General features: G+C 37.1%; 1 protein-coding gene across 1 annotated transcript; it reads left to right on the forward strand.

Annotated features, from left to right (window-relative positions):
* Window positions 1-1,770: 1,770 nt before the first annotated feature.
* On the forward strand, window positions 1,771-27,954 carry ddx10 (DEAD (Asp-Glu-Ala-Asp) box polypeptide 10). Its single transcript, XM_056237081.1, has 18 exons — window positions 1,771-2,050; window positions 2,591-2,651; window positions 2,734-2,864; window positions 4,127-4,285; window positions 4,388-4,508; window positions 4,943-5,132; window positions 5,253-5,379; window positions 6,377-6,539; window positions 6,742-6,826; window positions 7,790-7,891; window positions 8,654-8,741; window positions 9,035-9,123; window positions 9,838-10,165; window positions 11,546-11,665; window positions 11,742-11,906; window positions 16,953-17,009; window positions 20,932-21,089; window positions 27,618-27,954. Exons 1-18 carry the CDS (start codon window positions 1,862-1,864, stop codon window positions 27,817-27,819), a joined length of 2,535 nt encoding a protein of 844 aa, XP_056093056.1. The 5' UTR covers window positions 1,771-1,861; the 3' UTR covers window positions 27,820-27,954.
* Window positions 27,955-27,975: the final 21 nt, after the last annotated feature.

Raw genomic sequence — 27,975 nt, forward strand, 5'->3', positions numbered from 1 at the left:
CCACCCACTTTTTACTCAATCCTGCATGAGCTGAACAGCAGAATGAACCTGAAAGGACATGGAGGAACATCTGAAGGATCACCAGATGGAGAAAGTCCCATCTTACCGGTAGTAATACACACGCATATAACTTTACAGAGGATGGGAGAAAAGCATTTCTGATCTGTTTTAAAGGTCTTGCCATAGAACAGACACCCATCCCAGCAAATGCTTTATGAGCAGACAAACTCTTCACTTGTGACGCAAGGAGCCTTTTGTTTGTTACTGTAATGACACACTGGATTTCTCAATTTACCTACTTTAAAGTAGGTTCTGCCAGAGTACTTTTTTGTTTATTTCGTTTAACCAAAATTGAAATAATTTTGCTGTGGAAAGAGACAAGTAGGGAATCTTTAGTAAGTAGGGGTCAAGAGTACTTGAGTGAATGTGCTGTGAGTCTTAAGAAAGAATAGCAGTAAAATGATGTGAGTATAGAGTGGAAAAGAGTTTAAAGCCTGTAGTTGCCTCGCTATGAGATTTGTTTTTGTTTTTTTATCTTAGAGAAAGAGTTTCCCTAAAACATACGTTAGACACATTCCAAGGACCAAAGCATTTTGCTTGTTTGATATATGATCTTACGATATCATTCAGTATGTCATTTTAAAGAGCCCTATGTTAGTAACATTCACACAGGCGATGAAGGCTTTTTTGTATGAATGTCTTTTGAGAGTATGAGCTGAAGATTTGACTGTATGGCATAAATGTGAGATTACTATTCATGATTTTGACACAATATATAAATGTAGTACATATAATTTGCAAGAAAGCGCTTTCTGATTATTGCAGGCTTTCAAATGTAATTTTTAGAAACTACGAGATGTGCTGTTCAACTGCACTGATTTGAGTTTACAGGAAAGTGCCTGAAATCTGCTACAAGAGAGAGGTGACCGGGTTTGCCTTTTGTATTTTTGTTCTGTTTTATATTTATGTAAATATGTTTATATCTGAGAGACAGAGCGAGGCATAGTGCCTTTACACTGTATAAATGATGTCGTATAAATACTGAATACTATTTTAAAGATATGAAAATGTCTCCTTTGTTTCAAAAAAAGGATATTATTACTCTCATCAGAGAAGCCTGTTGCTAATGAGAACCGCGTTGTTCACTCACAATGGATGGTTATGCTTTACTGAAATTCTGCTTTCACCCTCCCGATTACTGCTGTTTGCATTTCTGGTTGAAGAAGATTGTTATTTGGTTTGCAAATAAACAGTTTGAAGCAGTATACACGATGTATGTGTTTTTATTAAATAAACGTTATTGTTAAAAGTATTATCATTACAATTAATCTTTTTGTATCCCCCTAGTTCTAGTTAAAGAATATTACATTCAATAATATATCTTTATCATATGTATAGTACAGTATGTTATATTTTTTGTTGATATTTGGAACAGCACTCACACAAAACTTATAGTAGCAAATACAACATGATCTTTTTTTACATTTTAATGAAAAAAATATCCACAAAGCAACTGTTTCTGAGATAGGCTATAGTGGACCATTAGACCAAGATACCCATGATGTAAATAATAACTTACATTCTTCCATACCATGATCTCTTCGCGTAGACTATAAGTAGATTTATAAAATGTATAAAAGGTTCAAATAGAATGGAATGTGTAAAATATTAATTATTTGAATAGCGCTTACTTGCCAATAGCATCATTTTAGGTCATTAAGTGTCTCACCGCCCCGGGTCGTTAGATGGCGCTGATTCACTTAACCAGCAACGCTCACTGCGAGCAAAACATCTCACGAAGTAAACATTCACGTGTTGTTACGTTGGTCACACACGACCTAGTCTACGAAATATAGTGAAAATGCGGGAGAAAAATAACAAAGAGAAGAAAAAGGTAACCGATGACCCTGTAAAGAATTTTGAGAAATGGAAAAAGAAATACGATAAAACGAAAACCAGAGTCAAACGAGCTCAACAGACCACTAGGAAGAAACGCGACTGGGAGGTGGAGAGAGAAAATATACAGAGACTGGTGAATAAATACTCGGAGGTAAGATATTTGAATCTGCTGAAATTATGAAGCATTTCTGGCGTCTATTGCTTGTTTCTAGGGGCTGCCACGTGTTTATTTACCTGTTGTGACATCTGGCTTGACAGATAGATCAGTTACCGTGTAAACCGTTGACATTTAAGAAGAATGTTAACAAGCACAAATCTTACTAGTCCTTAGGATATTGTGGGACATGCTTCAAGTGTTGCTGATAGTTGTATCTGGTCAGGAAGCCTTTCAGCTCAGGTCTTCACATAAACATATTTTTTCAGTGGTCACTGGTTCTTGAGGCCTGGGACAAAACACATATATGTGTACGTACATAACTGATAGAAATCTTAACGTATCAAGGATTTGGATTGATTTGATTAAGCATGTTAAGTGTTCAGGCGTGTTTCAGTGGTCTGCATCTTGCATTTTAAATGCTACATCTGATACATCACTTTGATATTTTCTGAGGTCCTAATACACCCAATCCATTTTAAAACATGCCACTTGATTTACTTGTGAAGGTTTTGACATGAGTAACTGTTTTCCTAGATCAATTCCAAAGAGGCTGTTAAGTTCTCTGATTTTCCACTCTCAAAAAAGACTCTGAAAGGTGAGCAATCTTGTTTATTTGCATGCTTATACGTTCACTTATGTCTTCTTGACCTTAATAATGATCTTGATCATGTCATTAGGTCTTCTTGTGGCTCAGTACAGGCAGCCCACAGAGATTCAGAGGCAGACTATTGGATTTGCTTTGCGAGGTAAAGATGTCCTTGGTGCTGCAAAGACGGGCTCTGGAAAGACTTTGGCCTTCCTCATCCCGGTAAGCAATACACCTCTGAGGTTTGTTGTAGTTTTAACTTGGTAAGTAACATTATTCGGTAGCTCTTTATTTTAGAGTCATGTTCCCCATGTACATACTATGTACTTATTACAGTAATTGCAATAATTGATTAATAACTAGGTACTAACCCTGAACCTGTGCATAAACCTAACCTTAACCCATGTAGTTACCTTATGTTACCCAGTATTTTCTTCGTTAAGTAGTAGTACCTATTTTTTTACAGTCTGAGTAGTACACTTACTGTTAAATAGCGCAACCCAGTATTCTTTCAAGAAGTTAGATAGGTGTGTTAATATGGACACAATTGTAAAAAATTAAAAAAAAAAAATATATATATATAAAAGGTAATTTGTTTATATTAATATTGTTTTAGATTTATATAATTTTTTTGGAAATATGTACACTACCGGTCAATAGCTTGGAATAATTAAGTTTTTATTTTTAAATGTTTTTAAAATAATTCTCTTGTGCTTTTATTTGAACAAAAATACAGAAAAATACTGTGAAATATTATTACAGTTTAAAAGACCTGTTTTCTATTTTAATACTTTTTCAAATTCATTTATTCCTGTGATGGCACAGCTGAATTTTCAGCATCATTACTCTAGTCTTCAGTGTCACATGATCCTTCAGAAATCATTCTTATATGCTGATTTGATGCTCAATTATTATCAATTATTTTTCGTAATTATGGTTCTTAATATTGTCTATTTTGAACAGTTTTGCTGCTTAATATTTTTGTGGAAACTGATGTCTTTGTATAGAAAGAATACATTGAATAGAACGTTCAAAAGAAAAGTATTTATTTATAATAAATTTCACTTTTGGTCAATTTAATGTGTCCTTACTGAATAAAACTTCTTTTTTTAAACGTACCCCAATCTTTTGAATGGTAGTGTATCCTGGTTTCCACAAAAATATTAAGCAGCACAGCTGTTTTTAACATTGATAAAAATAAGAAATGTTTCTTGAGCAGCAAATCTGCATATAAGAATGATTTTTGAAGGATCATGTGAAACTAAAGACTGGAGTAATGATGCTGAAAATTCAAGTTTGTACCACAGGAAGAAATTACATTTTAAAATATATTGCAGTTGTAATCATTTTTGGCAGAATTAGTGTTTTTACTGTATTTTTCATCCAATAATGCGGCCTTGGTTGGGTATAAGAGAGTTCTTTCATTCTGCAGTGTTACTCAGAATTCAAACCTAATTTGGAAGCCTCTCTAATACTGTCTCCAGGTTTTGGAGTGCTTGTATCGTGAACAGTGGACTGCGGATGACGGCCTCGGCGCTCTCATCATCTCTCCCACCCGAGAGCTGGCCTATCAGACCTTTGAGGTGTTGAGGAAGATCGGCAAGAACCATGAATTTTCTGCCGGCCTTATAATTGGTGGAAAGGTGTGCCTCGCTAGTTTTTAGTGTTTGGCGTGGTTCTTGCATGTTTGTATCTAGGTTTTTTTTATTGTGTAATAATTGATTATTATTTGTCAATGACTGCAGGATCTGAAAGGTGAATCAGAGAAGATCCATCGCACAAATATCATTATCTGCACCCCAGGACGTCTGCTGCAGCACATGGACGAGACGTCCACCTTTCATGCTTCAAATCTACACATGCTTGGTAAGATGATGTTTAGATAGTGAATACACTTCTGTTCAAATGTTTGGGGTTGATGATATTTTTTTAATGTTTTTGAAAGACTTATGCTCAAGCAACTGCATTTATTTAAAAAATGCTCACATGATTGTGCTTCAGAAATCATTCTATGCTGATTTTGTGCTCAAGAAACATTTCATATTAATGTTGAAAACAGTTGTGCTGCTTAATATTTTTGTGGAAACTGCATTTTTCCATGATCTTTGACTAATACAGAGTTCAAAAGAACAGCATTATTTGAAATAGAAATCTTATGTAAAAGTCTTTGCTGTCACTTTCGATCAATTCCGTGCATCCTGACCCCAAACGTTTCAACTGTGGTGTATATGTGTGCAGGACAGGTCTCATTTTCATCCCATTATTTTCAATAACATGACATGCATCCTCTTCCACGGCAGTACTTGATGAAGCCGACAGGATTCTAGACATGGGTTTCGCTGACACACTCAATGCCATTGTTGAAAACCTCCCGAAAACACGACAGACCCTTCTCTTCTCCGCCACTCAGACCAGGTCTGTCAAAGATCTGGCCAGACTGAGCCTGAAGGACCCAGAGTATGTGTCGGTCCATGAGCAGGCCAAGTTCAGGTAAGATCGTGATTTTTATAGTAATTTGTGTTGTCAGTTGGTTCAGTCAGCTTGCTCTTAATGTCAGTGGCTTTTTGACATCATGGGCATGCAGATCTTTTACACTAATCTTCTCTGCAGTACTCCTGCAACTCTGGAACAGAACTATGTGGTGTGTGAGCTGCACCAGAAAATCAACATGCTCTTCTCATTTTTGAGGAGTCACCTTCAGAAGAAGATCATAGTCTTCTTTGCCTGTTGCAAAGAGGTAAGTGCTCAAACTATTTCTGTTCTGTAGTTCATCACTGTGTATGTTCTCAGAGAATACATAGGAAATTTGTTATAATATTGTATTTTAGAATTTGTGTAAATTTTAAAAAATAACTTGCAATACTGTTCAAATGTTTAGGGATTGGTAAGATGTTTTAAATGTTTTTGAAAGAAGGCAATTATACCCACCAAGGCTGCATTTATCTGATCAAAAATACAATAAAACCACTTATATGGTGAAAAAATATTTCGCAATATTAAGTTAACCTTCACTGTCTTTCCCACATCCGTGGGAGTTACGGTGTGGAGAATCCCTGAAGAGGCTTAACACCCGGACTGTTGCTGCCCAGAGTGAAGCACAGAGGTGGATAAGTGATGGTTTGGGCTGCCTCCAATATCATGGCATTCCCTACTGTACTTGATGGCCAAGGACTACCGAACCATTCAAACATTGTACCCTGAAGGGGGTGCCGTGTAACAGCATGATAATGCACCAGTACACACTGCGAGACTTGTGACAGAATGGTTTGATGAACATGAAACATGAAAAGTTGAACATCTCCCATGGCCTGCTCAGTCACCAGATCTAAATAGTCACTTTGTGGTATTTTAGAGGAGTTTTCCTCCACAAGTATCTATAGTGACCTGGCTGCTGTTCTGGAAGAGGAATGGCTCAAAATCCCTCTGGCCACTGTGAAGGACTTTTATCTGTCTTTTCTCAAGATGAATTGCTGCTGTATTGGCCGCAAAAAGAGTCCCTACACCATACTAATAAAATATTGTGGTCTAAATCAGTTTCATTGTCCAACCCCTGTTGAATTATTGTGTGTGCTGTTATAACTTAATTCCTTTTAAAATGGTTAATAACAAATCTATTTTCAGGATGGTCATTATGAATACTAGTAGTGTAATTCTGTTATATAATGTAATTATTTATTTTTATTAGTAGTTGTGTAATGCTTTTGAGATGTATTGTTTTTTCTTCTTATGTTCAGGTTCAGTATCTGTTCCGGGTCTTCTGCCGGTTACGTCCTGGTATCTCCGTACTTGCTTTGCATGGGAAACAGCAGCAGATGAAAAGGGTGGAGGTTTACAATGACTTTGTCCGCAAGACCTCTGCAGTCCTTTTTGCCACAGATATCGCTGCCAGAGGACTTGGTAATGGAAATTTGTTCTGTGGACATCTGCCCATATTGGTTTAAATGACTGAAACTAGTGCTGTCAATTTATTGTGTTGATTGACTACAAATCTCAGCAAATGTTTTTGAATATCTGTTTAAAATTGTATTAATCCGCATGCCCTACAAAGAATTCAGTTTGATTGACAGCCATATTTGAACATTTTTGTTTTTGGTCCTAGACTTCCCTGCTGTGAACTGGGTGCTTCAGTTTGACTGTCCTGAAGATGCAAACACATACATTCACAGAGTTGGCAGAGCTGCCAGGTAACCCTGATACACTGTATTATAAACTTTTTTTTACATTTTGAAACCTCATTGTACAAATCTTAACAGGAATTGCATTTGCACTAGAGTGTTTACAGTTGTAACACTAGATGGCAGATTTGATCTGTTCCTCATCACTTCCATATTCTCGATCAACACTGTTTCCATATGGATCGAGAATATGGAAGTGATGAGGAAATGATCAAATCTGCCATCTAGTGTTACAACTGTAAACACTCTAGTGCAAATAAGAGCACATATAGAAGTCATTGCTGTCATAAAACATTTCATTTAAAATGACAGCAATGACTTCTATATGTGCTCTTATTCCTTGATGCTCTTAAAAACACACTAGAATATATAACTAGTTTTATATATTTCTCAAATAAACAGTAGGTTTTCTGACACTTGCACTGATAATTCATATTCAACCACTGTACAGATTTGTCTATCGACACTGCCCATGATGGATTAATGCCAGCTCAACTATTGAGTTCCATTTTTGGACTCTGGCTTGACTTGTTAGTTTCACCTTGAGGGCAAGTATTAGGCTCTACAGTCTAGCTACAGAAACATGTCAAGTTTCTCAACGCTTAGAGCGAGACAGCACACACCTGCCGTCCACCAAAGCTGTCTATTTTCTTTGTGCTATACTTGTCTTTTCAGTGTGGAATCGATATCCTCAGTAACTCCCCTTCATAGATCACCACCCTCAGCAGAAAGCTTTAACGCGAGCACTCATAGAGTTGAGTGTTTAAAAAAAGACATCTTTGTGTGAGAGGCCTGTATTGCAGCAGACCACCCAGTGGGACCTTAAAGGGATAGTGCACCCAAAAATAAAAAATCTGACATCATTTACTCATGCCGTTCCAAACCTGAATGCTAATATTTGTTTTCTGTGTCAAAGAAAAGAGGACATGTTTTGAGTGCAATTATTTCTTTTAACTTTCTATTTCTCTGTAGGTATAAGGAGGAAGGTGAGGCGCTTCTGGTCCTTTTGCCCTCGGAGGAAAAAGGCATGATTGCACAGCTTCAAGAGAAAAAAGTTCCCATTAACAAAATCCAGTGAGTGCAGCTGCTCTTTCCTGTGTGATTACACAGTGAAAATAAGATGGGCTTTGGAAATGTTTAGTTTTGTGTGTGAAATGTGGCCTGTTTCTTCTCTGGATGCTGGTTCATCAGCATTATGCAGAGACTGAATGCGTGGTCTTTGTGAAGAAATGTGCATGCTGAGAACAAAAGATGGCAGTTTAATTCATGTGATCATTATAATCAGTGATATCTGCTGAGAGAATGAAACTGCAGTCTCCACCGGCCTGATTTTATGTTTGCTATTAGTCATTGTTACTGTAGTTGAGTATCTGAGATGTCAATTTGTGTGCTTTACATGATCTACTTTTATTTATTTACATATATTTCATTATCAGACACTATATATAATATAATAAAAATAACATCATAATAATACAAGAATATAAAATATTTTTTATTTGTATGGGTTTTTACTTTTTATTTTATATATATATATGTGTGTGTGTGTTATTATCATATACATTGTATATGTGTGATATATACAATATATGTGATCTATATGTATATGATTTTTTTTACAAACCATTTAATTTTTAATAAACTGTTTTTGATATCAGTTAATAAACTAAGTATTAATAAGCCTTTTTATTTTTTACAGTTTAAAACTGTTTTATTTTTTTAAGCAGTATACATTGTATATCCATTTTAGATATATATACTTGCCTTGACCACAGATTGTAATACCAAGTGTAAACAAGGCCATTGACTTAATCGTTTGTTTTAATTTGTTCTCAGAGTGAACCCAGAGAAGTTGGTGTCAGTTCAGCAGAAGTTGGAAGCCTTCCTGGCGCAGGAGATGGACCAAAAGGAGCGGGCGCAGAGGGTAAGGTCAAAGAGGAGACCTGACTTCCTGTGCAGTCTGTCACACCTCGACTTGAACACTGAAGGTTGATGTTATACTGTAGAGCAGAGCCATGCTTTTAGGATAATCTGATTGTCTGCCCCACGCTCGGGACTGAGCTTTGTGAGGCTTATTATAGAGAGATGAGCAGCGTGAAATGTAATCGGGCAAAACGCCTGCTTGTGCACTCTCACTAATGTGTTTATCAGGGATAAGTTTTCAGATTTTATCCTCTGTAATACCTCTTCTATTTTTTCCCCTCCTCTCAACTGCAGTGTTTTGTGTCCTACCTCCGCTCAGTCTATCTGATGAAGAACAAAGATGTCTTTGATGTTTTCCAGCTCAAACTCCCAGAATATGCCATGTGAGTGGATGCTGTGAAGTAATGCCCAGTACCAGCTGTCTTCTGTGTAAATGTGTTTGCGTGTGTGTCCTCTTTCAACAAACGCATGAGTACTTTAAAATTATGTGTCTTTGTTATGCAATTAAATCCTCCTAAAAGAAACCTTCACCATCTGATTTGAAGAGACCGTTTAATACTTATTTTTTCATTCGTAATAAAAAAAAAAAATCATTGGTTAGTGTCTATATTCTCGGCTCTCTTTCCTCATGTTTTCCTGTCCACAACTGTCTCTATTTGATTTTGAAAATTATCTGTCATATTTATGGTCCTATTTGAACAGTTTTTTTTAAAGCAGCATGTAACTGTTTAAAAAAAAAAATATTACTATACATTTTACAAACGGTAAATTATTTTCATGTGGGCAAATTTCTATCTATTTATTAAAAGGGGGAATATATATATATATATATTCAGCAGTCATATTATAATCATATTTGAATAGTTACTTTCTTTTAAAACAGCATGTAACTTTTTTTTATTTATTTTTTAAATATTTAGCTTTTATTAATATATTATATATATATATGTTTTTTATAAACTTTTGTTGTTGTTTTGGCCAAAACTGTCTCTGATTTTAAAAAAAGGTTTAAAAAAAAATTTGGTTCTCATAAAAGAACCAAAAAAAAAGGCTTTTGATCGTTCGATTTCATTTTTGTGTGATCTCATCACTGTCAGGTCAATGGGTTTGGCAGTGGCACCACGGGTCCGGTTCCTCAGTAAGACCCAGCAGCAAAAGAGCGGAGGTGCGCAGGACGACAGCGGTGCTGCAGGACACGAGTCTGAAGATGAGCTGCAGAGCTTCAAAGCCAAACTCGAAGGACAACAAGCTGAGTCTCAGTCCTCACAGTCTGAGGAGGAAGAAGAAGAAGAAGAGGAGGAGACATTAAAGCCTGCAGCTCTGCTATGTGGCTTTAATGAAGAAGAGGAGGACGACGATCTGGACCTGCTGACTGTCAAACGTAAAGACGTGTTCAATACCAATGAAGAAAGCCAAGACGATGAGGTAAATAAACAACACACGTCTGGTGTCATTACAGTTATTCCACATTTCTGATGGTCTGCGCTTTGTGCTCACTGGCAGCAGTAAAGGGTCCCATTTCAAAATGAATGTCATGACTATGCTTTATTTTATGCACCTGTTAATAATTGTGACGGAAATAGCTAAATTTATTACTCAGAAGGAAATGTCCACATACTTTTGGCCATGTAATAGAGTAATAGTCACATTTTTCCATGCAGGAAAATCTAAATACATTATTATATCTTAACAGGATGTTCCTGTATCCATCATACCAAATCACAAATTATACACTTCAGCTGTAAACCTGCATATTCTAATGAGTCCTTGACTCTAAAAGAGGAAAATAATTGAGATGCAGCTTATCCATTGCACTGTGATTCAGGAGGGCTTCTATTCAAGTTCTGTGCACTTTTGCGTTCAAAGCTTGTTGTTTCAGTAGGCCTGCAGATATCAGGACATGCTAAATTATGTAACACTTCTCTCAATATGCCTCCGAGACACAGCATGACTCCTGTGCAGACCTGGCAAGTTTATGAGAGACGCGGACCTGTGAGTCATGTCGAAATTACCTGATTTGTCTTTAGGCTTCACAATCAAATACTGCAGTACAGTATATTTCACAGAATTGTTTTTACTTTATTTTTTTGTAAAGAAGTGCAGCCTAGTTGAGCATTACAGACTTAAACATCTTACATTAAAAACCGTACTAACCCCAAATGTTTGAACGGTAGTGTGACAACAATATATATACACACATACACACAATAGATTTTATCATGCCCTAAAATTATTCAACTAATTAAAACATGCATAATATAAACCCTGCATAATATTTAATAATAAAATCAATTAAAATATTGACATAAAACAATATTTACAGTTTTCAATTGTCAATATATATTGATTAGTCAGAACCATGTAAATGATTTGATTTTAATTTTTATAGATATACTATTGCGTCTATAGTCTTTTTCAAAATGATGCGTCTATAGTCTTTTTCAAAATTATGTGATCAGGCTAAAGGCTGTTACGGTTTGTGCAGAAGTGCAGGAAGTGCAGATGAGCAAGTACCTTTTTTTTTTTAGTTTTCAGAGGAGTTAAGTGGAAAGTGGTTTTCTTCAAGATCTGAACCTTTTCACATGTCATCAGCACTCAACTTTAATGACTGCAAAGGAGAAAGCAATAGTGTGGAGTGGTGTTGGGTGTCAATGCCCTGGTTGAATGAAGGGATCGAATGAACTGCTTCCGGAGCTTGTTTATGAATTCTCGTTTTCAGTAGGTTTAATCTTGGCTCCAGGGAGTTTGAAAAGACAGCTTTTATGATTACATATGGTTATGTAAAACATGTTTTTCTTTCTTTAGGGCTCAGATGCTAATTCCAAGAATAACAAACAAAGGGAGTCCAAATTCAAAGATGCAAAGAAAATACATAAAAGAAACTTAAAGGTCAACACTAAGAAGATCTTCACTGAAGAGGGAAAGGTTTGTATTATCAGAACTCATATGTGAGGGATAGTCATGAAACGCAGTGTAAATGAACTGTGATATATGTGTGCAGGAGGTGCAGCAGTGGCCTCCGCTGCAAAGGACCATGGTACCAGATGAAGAGGAGGACGAAGAGATATCTGGCATTAACGTGGAAGCAGCCAAAGAGCGACTCCGCAGAGAAGACCAGGAGTTTGACAAGATCGAGTACCGCCGTAAAATCCAGGAGAAACACAGGGTGAGATCAACTATACCATCATATTTTCCATCCTCCTGGTTCATGCTAAAGTCCATGTGGCTCCTCCTTTAATAAAATGATTCAGAGAGGCCTTTGATTCATTGTATTCAGCTCCAGGTGTTCAGATTAAAGTAATATTGAAGGAGCTGAGGGCAATGGGCAATCGAAAAGACACTCTGGCCCTGTGGCTGGTGCTCTCGCAGGTTCAGGCAGATCGAAAATAACTGAGATACCTGTGCAGGCAGAGAGGCTTCAAGCTCCAGGCATTAGTGTTCGAGATTGGGCCTCTGACTTATTACTGTAGTTCTGAGTATTGGACAAGCTTTTAAAGGATTTCTCTCTGGCAAAATTACACTATTTGCACCATTCCAGTGGAGATTGTTTTCTTGTTAAGAGTCAAGTTTGGTGAAGCACATCCCTGGTTTACGTCTGATGCAGTTTTCAGTTTATTCGTTTTTTTTGGAATCGATCGCTGGGACTGGGAAAGCACAAAAATAATGGTTTCTATTCCTATAACTGGACACAGATGAGGACTGGCCTTTCTCCATTCCAGTTAAAGCCCAAAGTTAGTTTCCTAAAATAGTAATGAAATAAAAACAAATAATTAATTAAATCATGAACATTTAAATTGTTAAATAAATATTTTAAAATAAAATCAATAATCATAAACATTTAAATTGTTAAATAAATATTTTAAAATAAAATCAATCAAAATTAAATGTTTTCTAAAAGATTACATATTTATTAATTTTGAGGAAGTAAAAAATGTATAATTTATCATTTGTTTACCTGCATTTAACCAATAACCTAAATCAAAGAACTGTGCATATGCAAATGTGTTGTTAAATTACCCAAATATGAACTTAAAGTCTCAGGGGGTACAAGTAAATATTTTGGTTAGAGCTTTGACTGACAAAAAAGTTCCTGCAATCTCTGCACTAGGCCATCTGCCAGTTTGCACTAGGCTATCTGGCTCTGTTTAACCAAAAGAATCATCCATTGAAAAAACAAATATTAAAGTCAGTGTGAAATGGGGATGAGCCTGAAGCCAAATACTATGTTTGGAAAGGAAATAATGCATTCTACGGAGCCCCTAAAGGTACTGGTGATGGAAATGAAATAGAAGAAAAACATATTTCAGTGCTTTGCGTTTTCTCGCAATTATATGGTTGGGTAATTAATTTGCAGGCATCAGGGAGCCGCTATCAATATGCGGGTATTGAAATCGCTTTTGAATGCATACTTTGTATAGGGAGCGGCAGGACTGACCAAACATTTTACAAGGTAAGATATTTGTCAATTACACCCAGGATCTGTTGCGCACCAAATCCTCCCTCCTTACTATCTTCACGTGATAAGTTAAATCTGATGTACTGTAATGTAACCGACTACCACAGCAAGCCTAACAATGTCCCTTTAGAGGCTCCGTAGAATGGTTTATTCATTTTCCATGCCTGAATTTGGATTTAGGCTTCGGGCACATTCCTAGCATGAAATAAGATGTAATGCCTTTTTTTTTTTGCCTCGTCATTTCAATGAATAAAACATTTGTTTAGCATAATCTCTGATACAACAATGTTCCCCAGTAGCCAAACCGTTATTTAGCCAATGTTATAATATCTGGTCAGGTTGTATTCCCAATAGATAAAATAAATTGGTTTTTACAAATTGTGTCTCATCGAATATACTATTTCAGAATTGTGTTACTAAAAAGGGTTGCAAACTCATTTTACACTGACTTTAATTGGCCATGAATATTAAAATATCAGAATATTTTAAAAGAGATGTTATTGTTCATGTTAACCCAGGATAGTACATTTTTATGTGTTTCACTTCTCAGCCAAGCAAAAACTAAAATAAAAACATGTTGGTGCCAGTCTCTCCTGCCAATTTCTCCTGCCAGTGCTGTCAAGTGCTGACATGAAGACTGGCATACAGTAAAAACTCCTCTTTTATTTTTTTTTCTCTGAAAGATACGAGGCAGAACGCAGAACACATTGTCGTGTGTCTGTGAAAGTTCCTGTGAAAAGCTTAACCATTCTAATTTATTTAGTCATAGTGCTGTCATAGACTTTGAGAGGCAGCTACCCAGTAATCCATCAGATACGTGCACATGCTCATTAATCAGACACACTGACTTTATTTATTTATTTTTTATTCTCTCATGGAGTCTTTATTACTCAAGCATAATAGCATTTGTAACTGAGCCCTGTTAGATTCAGAGACTAACATAACGCCTAGACTTTTTCCTGTTCCTTTAAAACCGCTGATGGGTTTTGCTGCATATGTGACGTGTCAGGAACTCTAAGGGTAGTCTAACTTTGTCTAACTTTAAGGGTAGGCTTAGTCCTTAGACCTCCTAAGATATTTTTGTTATGAAAAAGTACCATGGTGTCCTTGTGGATCTGTGGGTGGATGGTAACCTATTTATAGAGTGAACTATTTATGGCTTTCTCAGGTATGCTCTGGTCAAGCTCATGCTTAAACTTTATTTAATATAACTTTTTTATATATATATTAATGGCATATCTAAGAACCTGTTTACACCTGGTATTAAGGCTTTTTGGTCAATTGGATCACAAGTGGAAGACACTAAATACTGGTGTAAACGGGGTCTAAAACGTTTTGAGCTTGTCCACTTTTGACCACTTCCAGAGGTAGTGGAAAACGCATTAGACCAGATTGCGGTCTTGGTGGAAACGCTCATGAGGTCAAATGCCTTCACACAGCCACAAAAGACCGCCCACTGTCCACCTACTGATTTAATACATACATGGTAAGTGCACTAGCCAGACGGGATTTGTCGGCTGAGGATCCAAGTACCAAGCACAATGTTCTCTCATCATTCCTGATTCTAACACGCACTCTGCGTTTCTTGGGGCTATCAGAGCAGAAACGAAAGCTGCTGCTCTTCGTATGTTTTTCCATCGTCTCTGGTTGCATTCATATGTAAATTGCGTGAACTTATTTCATCAATTAGATCGAAAGTTCTGAAAAGGCCCATACATTTACCTACCCAAAGGCCTTCCCCTTGAAGAAATCAGGACCAAAGTGGTCGAAAGTGGACAAAAGAGACGGATTAAAACACCAGGGAATGTGTCTCCCTCATCTACTTGTGATCCGATCGACCAAAACGAGAGTTAGCTTATACGACACTGTCATTAAAGTCATGATATTTTCTGTTTATGAAAATGAATTAGACCTTTCTGTATATTTAGGGGCCAGGCAAGCACCGAATGGTGTGGTGTATGTATCCGTTAGTCGTCGTCTACTGCTTCTTTTTCTGCTGCCATGGGAGTCTATGGCAGCCCATAGAACCATATGGTAAAAAGTTGTGAAATTTGGCTCACTGACAGAGGTCAGTCCAAACATTTACCACAGCAAATTTGGAGTCTCTTACTCAATCCCTCTAGCGCCACCAACTGTCCAAAGTTTTACTTACATTTATGCTAATAACTTTTGAACCGTAAGGGCTAGAAACAAATTTATGTTTTCCTCTGATTCATTTGCTCAAGTCTAATCGATTGCATCATATAACATCATATGAAAAATTTCCCAAAATCTACTTTTTCAAACTCCTAGACAGGTGCTCAGATTTTCATGAAAATCAAATGAGATCATCTTCAGACCATGTAGGCAATAAGTTATCAAAGGTTTTTTGATAAACCAAAAAGCTGAGCTTACTCAAAGTTTAAAGACATTTCCAAAAATGCTAATAACTTTTTATTAATTTTGCCTATTTTAACGAAACTTGATAGATTCCTTGGGTCATGCCGAGAACAATGATACCAATTATAGCATATTTGCTCGAACAGACCATTGGTCTGATTTTCACCAAAATTGGCTCAGATCATCTTCAAACCATGTTGGCAAAAAGTTATCAAAAGCTTTTCGATAGACCAGTCCGTTCTCGAGTAACGCATCAACAAATTTGTTGGCATGATGCCAAACTAATTCTTTGGCGGTAACTATTTGGCATATTGAGTCCAAACTTTGCATATTGGTCACCTAACACTGACCACACCATAATAATTTGATAACAGCGCCACTTATTGATCAAGTGATAAGCAATTTAATCATATTACAGTGATTGTTTTTGTGATTTTTTTTTTTTTTTTTTTAGCCATTTTGATTAAAATAATCTAAAAACATCTTTAGCTGCTTATTGCTTACGTCACATTGTTCCTTTTTGTGCTTGGCCCTGATAATTGCTGCTTGCAGCTATATTATTATTATATATGTATTTCATCATTTAACTTGTATTATTAATAAAATATACCATAGTAAAAATAAGAGAAAATAACAAAGGCTGACTGGTTGGAAATTTTATTTGAGTACATGGGTAAATCCTAGTAATTAATTATGAATTAAAACAATATTTATTCTTAATAAATTACCTCAATTTACCACAAGCGTACCCTGGAACATGGCAAAAAATGATAATATCTGCTCAAACCAGTAGTGAAATTATTTGAAATGTTTTGATTAAAGTGATCTAACTAATGATATCTGTCTTTAAAAAGTATTAGTTTAATATTTTATACAAAACATTTAGACATATTTAACGGCAAACTACCGCTGTATCTGACTTTAATGCTGTGGCACTGATATTTGTTCAATGATGTATCCAAGTGAACCAATTGATATGTTACCACATTTAGCATCATTTGACATTTCGAAAGTAATGAAAAGCCAATGAAATGCACTTGACATTGGTTTTATTACACACTCAGTTTTCTGATTTCCATTCAACCCTCAACCTCTTAATATTTCCCGTCTCCCAGACATCTGCGAGTCACTAGTAATGTGTATAGTTGTGTCTGACAGTCCAGTCACCCTTCATATTAGAAAGTGACACAAGACAAACATCAAGTCCTCTTCAATCTCTCTCCAAAAGAAATGCAGAGCACTAAAGTTAAATTGAGTCGTATGTAATAATCTCCACCTCTGGCTGTTTGACATGTTTATGATATTGTGCCATGACCAAATCTGAGTATAGTGCAGCTTTTTATTAAGTCTATTTCTTTTATCTCTTATTTTGAACAGGAGAAAAGACTGAAGGAGAAAGCAGCTCGGAGGGAAGCGAACAAACAGCAAAAAGAGGTATGTCAACCGGATCCCTAAGTCATCTCGGAAAGCTGTAACAACTAGTTAGATATTAATGATGAGTGCTGGTTGTGTACGTGAATTAAGGTTTTAAAGCAATTTTGATGATTTCAAAGGCGCATTAAATGGTTTCTGATTTGAAATGAGGAATTCCTGTCACAGGGAGTCAGAGGGGAGAGATGCCCCTCAGTCTCTGGCCTTTCCCTCCCGCAGACAGCCCATAATTCATAGGCTGGCAGCTGTCATGTGTCCCGTCTCTCTCTGCCTGTCCTCGCTGGGGGATTGAGCTCTGCGCATCCATATGGAAATGCAGCTGCTGCTCTCCTCTCGTTTGTCATCTGATCAATGCAGCGGACTGTCCAAGAACTCGAGACTATTCATCACCTCCCTAACAATGAATCTCAGCGCTCTTTTAGCATTCATTCATTCCTTCGACTTAACAGCCTGACTGGTGGTCGATCTGTCCATCGTTATGAGTAGTCCAGATTAATTTAGAGAGCTATTGAATCACCCTTTTGACAGCATATGCTGTTACAGATAGCAGTGCTGCTTCATTTCCTGTCAGTTTGAGGAAATAGATGTACCTTTCAAAGTCTTGTTGTTCAATCGGTGGCAGTCATCACAGAGATATTCATTAATATCACACCATCTGTTTACTGAACTTCTCTTCAAAATTCTCAGTTTTACCTTTCCAAAATATATTTTTTTCCAGAGAGCACATTTTCAAATACATTTTTTTTTTTTTAAATCATGGAAATGTATGTAGTGAATATATTATTTATTTTAGAGATACACTGTATATACTGATGTCATATTGTATGTATGTGTATATATATATATATATATTAGGTCTGTCAGTTAAACTCGTTATTAACAGCATTAACGCAAACCCATTTTAACGGCGTCAATTTTTTTATCGCGCGATTAACTGTCTTTTTGGCCTAGAAAACTTTGTAGTTTTTTTCACATGCTTTTGCAACAGGATGCGGCATGCGCTATGAAACCCATTCATTTCAATGGCTTGCTTCGTCGACCAAAGCGCAAGCGGATCTAGCTAGAACAGAAACAAAACAACAGGCACGCCGCACACACTTGTTTAGGCTTGCGAGCCGGCCAAATAGTTGGTTAACGTTACGTTTTGAGTGGATGACGAGCGCGAGACGCCGAAATGTATGTCAATAAGATTCTGAATGGAAAGTTTACTTTTTAAAAAGTTGCCAAATTCCAATGACAAGACCAAAGTGATCTGTGTGTTTTGCCGTTGTGAACTGAGCTATCATCATCGCAGCACGTCCAGTCTGAAATACCACTTGATGATGGCCAAGCAAACACACACAGCTGATGCGAATTCTCCGCCCCCTCGTCAATATCAGGACCTCGTCAGTATTTCTTTCACCCTTTTATTGATGGACAGTGTAACATTGTGTGAGAGATTATTTGCTCCAAGTGAGAATGTTAGTGTGAAATTGAACACAGTATATGTCAATGTTGTTTTCAATAAAAAACATTTGCACAAAGCAAGCTGATCCAGTTTTCCATGTTGATAAGAGCATTAAAATGAGAAAAAATAATGGGACAAAAAGAAATCAAGAGACATTTAGAATAGATAAAAATGTGCGGTTAATTGCGATTAATCGCGAGTTAACTATGACATTAATGCGATTAATGGCGTTTAAATATTTTACTCGTTTGACAGCACTAATATATATATATATGACTTAGGCTATATAATATATTTTCCAGCCAATATTGGATATTAAAATGTTTCTGACAGCATCTATCTAACCAGCATCCCAGAAATCCCTTTTGTATTAAATAATAAATATTACATAAATTTAAATAATGTTTTTATAATTCAGAATTATATTTTTGTAACATTTAATGTAATGCCTGAATCCACTATTTACAGCTTACATATAGCCTACCATTCAAAAGTTTGGGCTCTGTAAGATTTTTTTTATGTTTTTGAAATTCTTCTGCTCACCAAGGCTGCATTTATTTGATTAAAAATACTCTTAAAGGGGTGGTTCAGGATTTTGGACATCGGACCTCATTTCCAAGTTAGCCTGGGTGTTATTTATCAGTGGAGACAGTTTTCAAATAATTTCATCCAGTCCTTCCAGTTGCATAGTTCGCCAGTGCTAGGCTAGCGCAAGTCAACGGTAACTGCTAGCCTGCCATTAAAAACTGTTTTACCCACTCCACAGTACACCAAAAGCAAATAAATTATAACGCCAGACTATCGATGTAAATGTCTATTGAGAGAATAATGTATACTTTAATTTTCCTTTTCTTTTTGTCTGCTCTAGTTTTGTTTGAAGTTCTTGCTTTATTCCAGAGAGTTTTATACTAACTATACTATATTTATGTTCTCATACTCTGGCGTTATTCAGTGCACATAGACTGGTCTGTTCAAAGCGCAGGTCTGTCAGCAGAATTCAAATAGGACTTACAAAGCATGATTAGATTACAGCACAGGCAGAAACTCTGCTGAATGCTGAGTATCCTGTACCTGAACAGACCCCTTATCAGGTCCAAGCACAGATATACACAGTCCCTTGTAACCAAAACTTTGACAGCAAAAGGCTGGTCTACATTGTAGATTATTCAGTCAAAGTGCCACCCAACTTGGACAGGAAGACATTGTCTGATGTGTGAAGTGACCAACCACAGTTCAATTTGTATGCTTCATTTTACAATACAAGATTGATGCAGAAAATTAATTTTCTACCAAACTAGGTATATATCTATTATACCTAATATCTGTATCTATGAAATTCTGTTTAGATGTGCGTAGTACTGTATTTATTTGAATGTACACAGTGTGGGTGTAGAAAGAGTCCAGAAGGAAAAGAAAAGGAGGAAGAAATTGCTGTCTGGCCACAGCTATTCATTTTTCTATGTCTTACCTAAACTAAAGAAGAAAAGATCAGAACACAGGGTCAGACAAACCGTACCAGGTTTAAGAAGCTTGCCTGAGGGCACAAGAAGTCAGTCTGAAGGTGGAGCAGGCCAGTGGGAAAATAAACCTGTTTTTTGCCGGCACAGGGTCAGATTTGTTAGATTCTTGGTAATTTTAAAGAACAGAGACCGAGCTGGAATTGATTCCTTCAACGCTACCACTGAAAAAAATGGACACTATTTGGTTCTAAATGATCAAAGAGTGGACATATTTAGGGAGAGGTGTCGCTTGAAGAGGATGAGAAGTACTGCCAATGGCCACAAGAAGGTCTAGAATACCTGGAGAGATCTATCCATTAGCATTAGCCTTTATCTCAAAGGCAGTTGCTCAGCTGGACTCGAATACACTCAGAAAATATGTGCAAAAATTCTACCTTTAGCGGTACAACAGCTTGTCACTGGGACAATACCCTTAAGTTAAAGGGACAACTTTGTAACTTCTCTCTAAATGTACCTATCATGGTAGTCTATTCTCTAAGGTACTAATATGCACCTTTTAGGGGTAGATAAATTGTTCCTTTAATGTAATGCTCCAGTGAGATGCTGCTGTACCTCTAAAAGTACTATTTTTTCACTTTTTTTTTTGTTGCTGTTTTATGAGGTTTTTTTTTTTTTTTTTTTTTGCACAATGGTTTTTTTATAGGTGAGTTGGCTATCCATCAGCATGCGTCAGGGGCGCATCAGTATTTACACTAAAAATGCAATATGGCAACATGCATTTTTGACTACAAATGGGATCACAAAACATTTTTGACCCTGATTAAACCTATATTAAGCACTGACTTCTAAAATTAAATCACAAGGGTAATCAGGCTAAATCCCAAAAGTGTGAATGGGAAAGAAAATATTAATTGCAAAAGATATCATATACTCTGTATTTATACTTATTATCTGGTATATTACAAGGATAAATCTGAAAAAAACAGTATGAAATGTACGTATTCCCTCTGTTACACAGGAGAAAAACAAAGCAGCTGCTGCTCCTGATGACGATGATGAGGATGAGGATGAAGAGGTGGTAGCATACCTGTCGGGTGCTGATGAAGAATTTGATCCCAGCAGCCTTCCTGACCCTGACAAAGTGTGTGAATCGGAGTCCTCCTCCAAGGAAGATGGGTAAGAATGAAGCTTTTGTGAACAACATGAATGACTTTCATCATTTTCAAAGGTCGTGCTGCATTTTAAAGCTCTGAAATTCATCTCAATGAAAGCCGATTGAGTTTTTTGTGAAAAGCTAGGAGCACTAAAAAGGCACAGGACATGGCCTAACTGATATTGATCCTCTAAAATATGAAGTTTCTAATTGTGTACAGCTTCAAATTTAATCCCTATATTTGAGAGTGGAACCAAGTATCATATTTTCCCATCATCATTGCATTGCGAAGGGTACGCAGTGTTTTGTGTTAGTGGAAAAACCATTACACTGGTAAATCAAGCCAATCAGTCTGACACCACATCATGAGGCCGTAATTATTCCGAAATGAGGAATTGATTCTTCTGATACTTAATTACCGCCTCGGCTTTCTCAGCTCTCTCTGCTTGTATTGAGTTTGTAGCCTTCGATTAGGCTCAGGCATGCTGATCCGGTGTTCTTTTTGTACTGAGGTCCGCTGCAGAATTGCCTCTTAGAGGAGGAATCCCTCTACAGGGGAAAATGAATCATGATGATTCATTTTCCCCATGGCAGCATTAGGCACTAATCCTTTAGTTGTCTGTAGAGAATCTATAAAATGCATAATTACATCCAGATTTAAAGTGAGAGGTAGGACCATACGTTATGTATTTTTTTGGCACTCTCACACTCTTTGTTTCTAACACTCGCTTTTTGTCTTTCTTGTAAAGCCTGATCACGTCCTCTGTTCTCCTTTGGCGTTGATCTTTCCAACTGTCGGCCTGCACCTTTATGTCTCTGTTTTTCTGTCATTCGTGTACGCACATTAGGACGCTCGCCGACACACACAAACACTCTTGGTGTAGCGGTGCAGGTGATACGGCATAGACAGGAGCAGTGGTTCTGATTAATGACTTGGTGCGGGGTGTTTACTGCATGGCTACACTTACCGAATGCAAGAGAGGCTCCGGCGCTGTAAATCTGATAAATCTCTCTCTTCCTCTTCCTTTGGCTCACTCAACCACTTTCTCTTCCGTCATATCGAAGGCTGTTGTTCGGGACTGGAGCCAGAGGCATCACTAACCCTGAGCTCTTTCCTGTTGCGGTTCCTGTCTTCCTGCTTTGCTGTCTTGACAGATACCCCCCTCCCATAAATCTAATGGGATCTTATTGGCGCTGTCTCACCTCTGCCCCTGCCAGTACTTTGCATCCAGACTAGCAAGATGCTGTTCAAGTCTTTGGGAATATTTCTAAAAGGGAGAGTGCAGTCACAAGGAATGCTGAGTTACAATGAAATAAATGATTGGTCAGTTAATGAAGAAGGTTCATGTGAAAAGCATCAATGTTTGTGAATGAATCAGTTGATCTGGTCTTTCATTTACGACTCTCTTCTCAGTTATTCATTCTCAAGTTTAACTGACTTACTCATTGATCCTGTCACAGCAGTTAACAGATCAAAGGAGGGGATTCAACAACTAGGGCTGCACGAATAATCAAAATTAAACCAATACACAGTTCCTAAACTGATAGTTCACCCAAAATAAAAAATTCTGTCATAATTTACAGGGCTCAGCATTTCACTCATATTTGCAAATAAAAATAAGTGATGTTTTTTTTTTTTCAGAAAAATCTCAAATGGCATAACAAAAGTTTTAACTATAATTTGAAGAGGTTTTAAAGGGTAACATATGTAGTTTCTCGACACTAGTTGCACTCCTTTCGCGAGTCAACCCTCCACCAACTCAAACATTGCAGGTGCAGCTCTTACGGATACTTTCAATAAACGGTCCAACATTTTAGGGATACTTTTAGCTGTGTTGCTATCAGAGTTTCCGCTAGAAAAAAATGGTGCCGGTCAGAGTGACCGGCAGAGGTTTCGTTTAACGGACATTTTGATGATATGCCGGTCAAATATCGCCTCTTAATTAGTCAAGTTGAGGAAAACTGGAGGCAGGCTATGTAACTTAAAAAATGACATAATCAGGCCGTATAGAATGCAACATGTTATTATTAGCCTAACTTTCAAATAGACGGAAAAAAACATGAACGTCCAATCAACACCAATTGTTTTTTACTATGGTTTCACACACATTCACTTTTTGAAACATTGAGGCACGGATGTACCTAATACAAATAAATAAAACATCTCCAGTTAACTAGCAGATCATTCATTTAGTTCGCTATTAAATAAGAGATCTAGCGCTAAAATAAAAAAAATGGTGGAGTGTTCCTTTAAGGCTAGCCTGCCTGAGCCTGGCCATATTTGAAACGTCTCACAACGTCTCGATACAGCCGTTCTAGGCGTGCGCTTTATTTGAAATGCAGCATGTGATGTTGTTTAATAACTTTCAAACGGTAGAGCCTGTTCCTTTATAACATAGCCAAAGGTCGGTGTATTTTTGCTTTATACATTTTAGGCTTATTCTCAAATTCATATTGTGTTAGGCGGGCGGGATTATTACGCAATTTTAATCGGACAATTTGACCGGAGAGATTAAATTTTGTCGGACATTTCATTTTTTTCCCAGCCAATGTCCGGTAATTAACGGACAACGGAAACCCTGGTTGCTATGTGTCATAAGTAAGACTAAGGGTGTATTCACACCAGGAAAGTCCGATAGTTCACTTGCTTTGGTCCGGACCAAATAATAATTATTATTTTTTTTTTTTTGGTACGGTTCGCTTTCACACTGCTCTTTTTGCAAGTGAACCAAAATTTGTCAACAAAACCACACGTGTGCTAAGGTCGTCCATTCATTGGACAAGGATTCTCAAGTAGGGAAATCAGGAAATGCAAAAAAGGCTCAGCATGGAGATATTTCGTACTGCAATATTTGTTATTTTACTAATTTTGTGTTATTCTGTACAAACGCAATATGAAGAAACTGCGCAGAAGACGGATAAGGTATAAAGTTTTGATTCATAGAGAGGGGCTATGTTCACACATTCAAATAATGAGAATCTTATTGTATATAGGCTACTGCTAACAAGTGCTGTCAATGTTAACGCTTGCGATTTAAGTTTGTCCAGTTTAATGCAGCGTCATCCTTATAATGTAACGATAGTTACAATACATGAACTGCAAAAGCTTTTTTTGCATCTATGCGCGATTAGACTAAAGAGAACGCGCTGTATGTGAATGTCCTGATGCACACACTCATTCATTCATTCCATTCTAATGACGCACACACGGCGCGCAGAAAGACTCGCAACAGTATCGTGTGGCCAGACAGCGCGCCGGAATGGAATTCTCTTTCGCACTTAAACAATAACACAAACCATTATGCCAAAATCTCCGACTACGGAAGCCTTTTAACTCAAAGGCGCAGTGCTTTCTTGCAATTGGGTCGGTTCATGTTCACACCGTAAACGAACCGTACCAGAGTTCGTTTGGAACCGTACCGAGACCACCTCTTCAGCTGGGTCTCGGTTCGGTTGTTTGGTCCGCACCCGAGTTCGATTGCTGTATTCACACCTGCCCAAAAGATCCGCACCAAGGGGGGAAACGAACTAGAGTTCGATTCAATCGAACCAAACAAGGCAGGTGTGAATACACCCTAACACTCTCTCTAGAGCGAACACGAGCGTCTCGCTTATAATAAACCCATCCAACGTATCTGCACCGGGCACATTTTTTGATATTATGTGCCACAACTGTTTGAGGCATTCTACATTGGACACATCAAAGTAAACTATATAACTGGAACATTTGTCTTTCTTAATGGGTGCATGATAATGCTGTATGACATTGAAGTGTCCATTGTAGCGCGTTGCATCGCAATGCCCTGTTCGCTTTGATGTGTTCATGGCTTGTTTCATCTTTGAAGGTCTAAGCAGAGCAAAATTTGGCTTGCACTTCTGTAACCGAATTGAATGTCTCAACCCCATGTAACGCATCAGCCATGGTCCCACACCGGCTAAACACCCTCTGGCTCCGCCTGAAACAGTAGCCACGCACCAAACTCATGCTATAGGTTGAACTGGAATGAGATTGACGATTGCAAATTATCTACTGTTGATGAATTATGAAAATGTTTACATAATTATTAAATAGTTTGAAGATAGAAATATTTAAAAACTAATAGTGTACTCTTGTATAATTGCTTTTTTTTATATATATACCAGAGGTGCTTTATTTAGCTAGTTGATTTTGAAGACATAATTTTGCACATCCCTAATCCTGAGTCATTGAGCTGGCTGGACATAGCCTGTGATTTAAAACTTTGTAAGACCAGAAGCCCTTAACCACTTAATGATGTGTGCTAGATACAACCCTGACAGCTATAGACCAGAGCATAGATTTCCCCACCTCCAGGTCTCTGGATAGGCCTTTAATGATATTAGTTGTCCTGGATATACATGAGTGCACAATTCTTAAGTCTTAACTCATGTAATTAAGTTAGGACCATTTAAGACCCTCTAACTTAATTAAATTCTGTGCTGATCTGTCATCCTTCCTGGTTTCTTCACGGTTTAATTATGTAGAAAAGCTGTGCAGAACCAACTTTAGATGAGATCCCTACTAGATCATAACTCGGGCACAAATACGCAAAAATATGTTAGCTTGTATATGAAATCATCTGCGGCGCTGACGTCTCAAGACTCAGATAAACTCCGCCTGTGTTCGTAACCACTCCTCAAGGCCGAGCTGCATGGCCCGCTTTGGACAAAGGTATTCGGCGGGCCAAAAAACCCTGGATGTTATCCCCGACGAGGCCCGATCAAGCCCAGGAAGTGACAGTGGAAATGCGATTGGCCCTGGCACGCATTAGCACGCCAGCTTTTAGCCTGCCCGAATGCGGTTCATGATAACTGCTTTCCTGGGTGAGATTTTAAATGTTCCGGTGTAATTTTGTCAAAGGTTTATTAGACATGGTAGAATCGTTGTCATTTAAAAATAAGATCACATGGATGTTTGAATCAAGATTGTGATCTTTTAATAATTTTTTGTGCAGCTCTAGTGAAAGTCCAATAACATTTCCTTTACAAAATAGATGAATTTTTGGTTCTTGCTATAAATCAGACCAGAGGACTGCTTTTCACACCTCAAGGTCTCTTGACAGGACTTTAATAGTATTCGTTGCCCTGGATGTGCATGAGTGCATCATTCTAGCCTTAACTCATTTAATTAAGTTGGGAATTGTCTGCATTGGCTATCAAGGTCACCCACATGAGCCGGTACATTGAAAAAGCCCTTTACCTCTAGATGCATGTTGATGGTTGGAATTGTCAACGCCTCCCAGATGCATCTCAAATTATTGCTTTTACAAACACTGTGGCGCATCAGGCTGTCTTTAAAAGATTAAGTAAGAGTAGCACATCACAGGATCTTTTGTTTTTGCAAGTAGGAGATGGAGTAAGATGGAGGTAAAACAAAATATAAAGCAAATATAATGTCTCTTTTAACTGAAATTAAAAGACCGCATCTTGAAGGTAAAGCCATTAAAATTAGACTTCTCAAAAAGCAGCATTTTTTTAAAGCAAGGTGTTTTTAATTAAAATTATGAACATTCTTTGATGGTCATTTCAATAATTCAGTACCCTTTTCAAAGAAATCCATAAATCAACCAAGCAACATTTGATATTCAGAATATTTTAATGTAGTGAAACAATTTTTAAACTTTTTTTTTTTTTTTTTTTTTTTTTTTTTTAAAGGTAGGTTCTTAAAAGGTTTTTACCTTTTCTTTAACTTTTTTGGGGTCAGTAGTTTAAAAAAAAATCTTACAAAATGAATACTTTTATTCAGCAGGGAGGCATTCAATTGTTAAACAATAAAGACATCTATAATGTTATAAAAGATTTCTTTTTCAAATAAATGCTGTTCTTTGAACTTTCCATTCTTTAAAAAATTAGCGCAGTTTCCACAAAAATACTAAGCAGCACAACTATTTTTAACATTCATAATACAAATATTAATGTTAAATAACATTGGTAATAAAATTGTTTCTTGAGCACAAAATCAGATGATTTCTGATGATCCTTTGTTTTCTGAAGGACCATGTGACACGGAAGAAAAGTAATGGCTGCTGAAAATGAAAAACAATTTAATCTACAAAATAAATAAATAAAAAATAAACCACTTTGCCATCACAGGAATAAATTACATTTAAAAAATGTAGAAAACAGTTCTTTTCAATTCTTTTAAATATTATTGTTTTTACTGTTTTTTTTTTTATCAAATAAATACAGTCTTGGTGAGCACAAGACACTTTCAAAAAATAATTATCTAAAATAATAATTTAAAAATATTACTGACCCCAAACTTTTGAATGATAGTGTATATAACAAAGACTTTCAGGAAAAACTCATTGTACACAATATGGAAAAATGATTTTATGCTAAAGCAATTGTAGGTTAATAGGCTATATATAGGCTTACATGACTAAAATGTGTGCATTTTCCTAGATTAATGGGGTGACACCGCTGGCACATCTTACCCCACTTTCCCCTGTATACAGTATATAGCTGGTCTTTCCCTTCTATTCTGGTTTCACAGCTTTACATTAACTCTTGTTTTGTCTTTGTCTTTGCAGTGATTCATCAGACCATGGTGGCAGGAAGAGAAGTTTCAGCAGCGACAGCAGTGAGGATGATGATGGTGATGTTGAAGTACAGCAGACACAGGTGGGCAGAAAGAAGCCCAGGAAGGAGTCCACAGCAGCTCCTCTGGACACTGGCCTGTCGCTGGCCGAAGACGAGGAGCTTGTGTTACATTTATTGGGCAGTCGCAGCTAGTTCCTTTGGAAAAAAGGTTCCTATACCCATCTTCCCCTTCAGAGTTTCTTATTCATTGTAATTGTATGTTGAATATTAAGAATGCCCCTTTACTAATAAAAATATTCCTGATTGTGATGGAAACTTTAAGATTCAGTGCTGCACATATTTTTGTGA

Source organism: Rhinichthys klamathensis, unplaced genomic scaffold (assembly GCF_029890125.1).
Source record: "Rhinichthys klamathensis goyatoka isolate OS25496 unplaced genomic scaffold, OSU_Roscu_1.1 h1tg000477l_1, whole genome shotgun sequence".
Classification (NCBI taxonomy): Eukaryota; Metazoa; Chordata; class Actinopteri; order Cypriniformes; family Leuciscidae; genus Rhinichthys; species Rhinichthys klamathensis.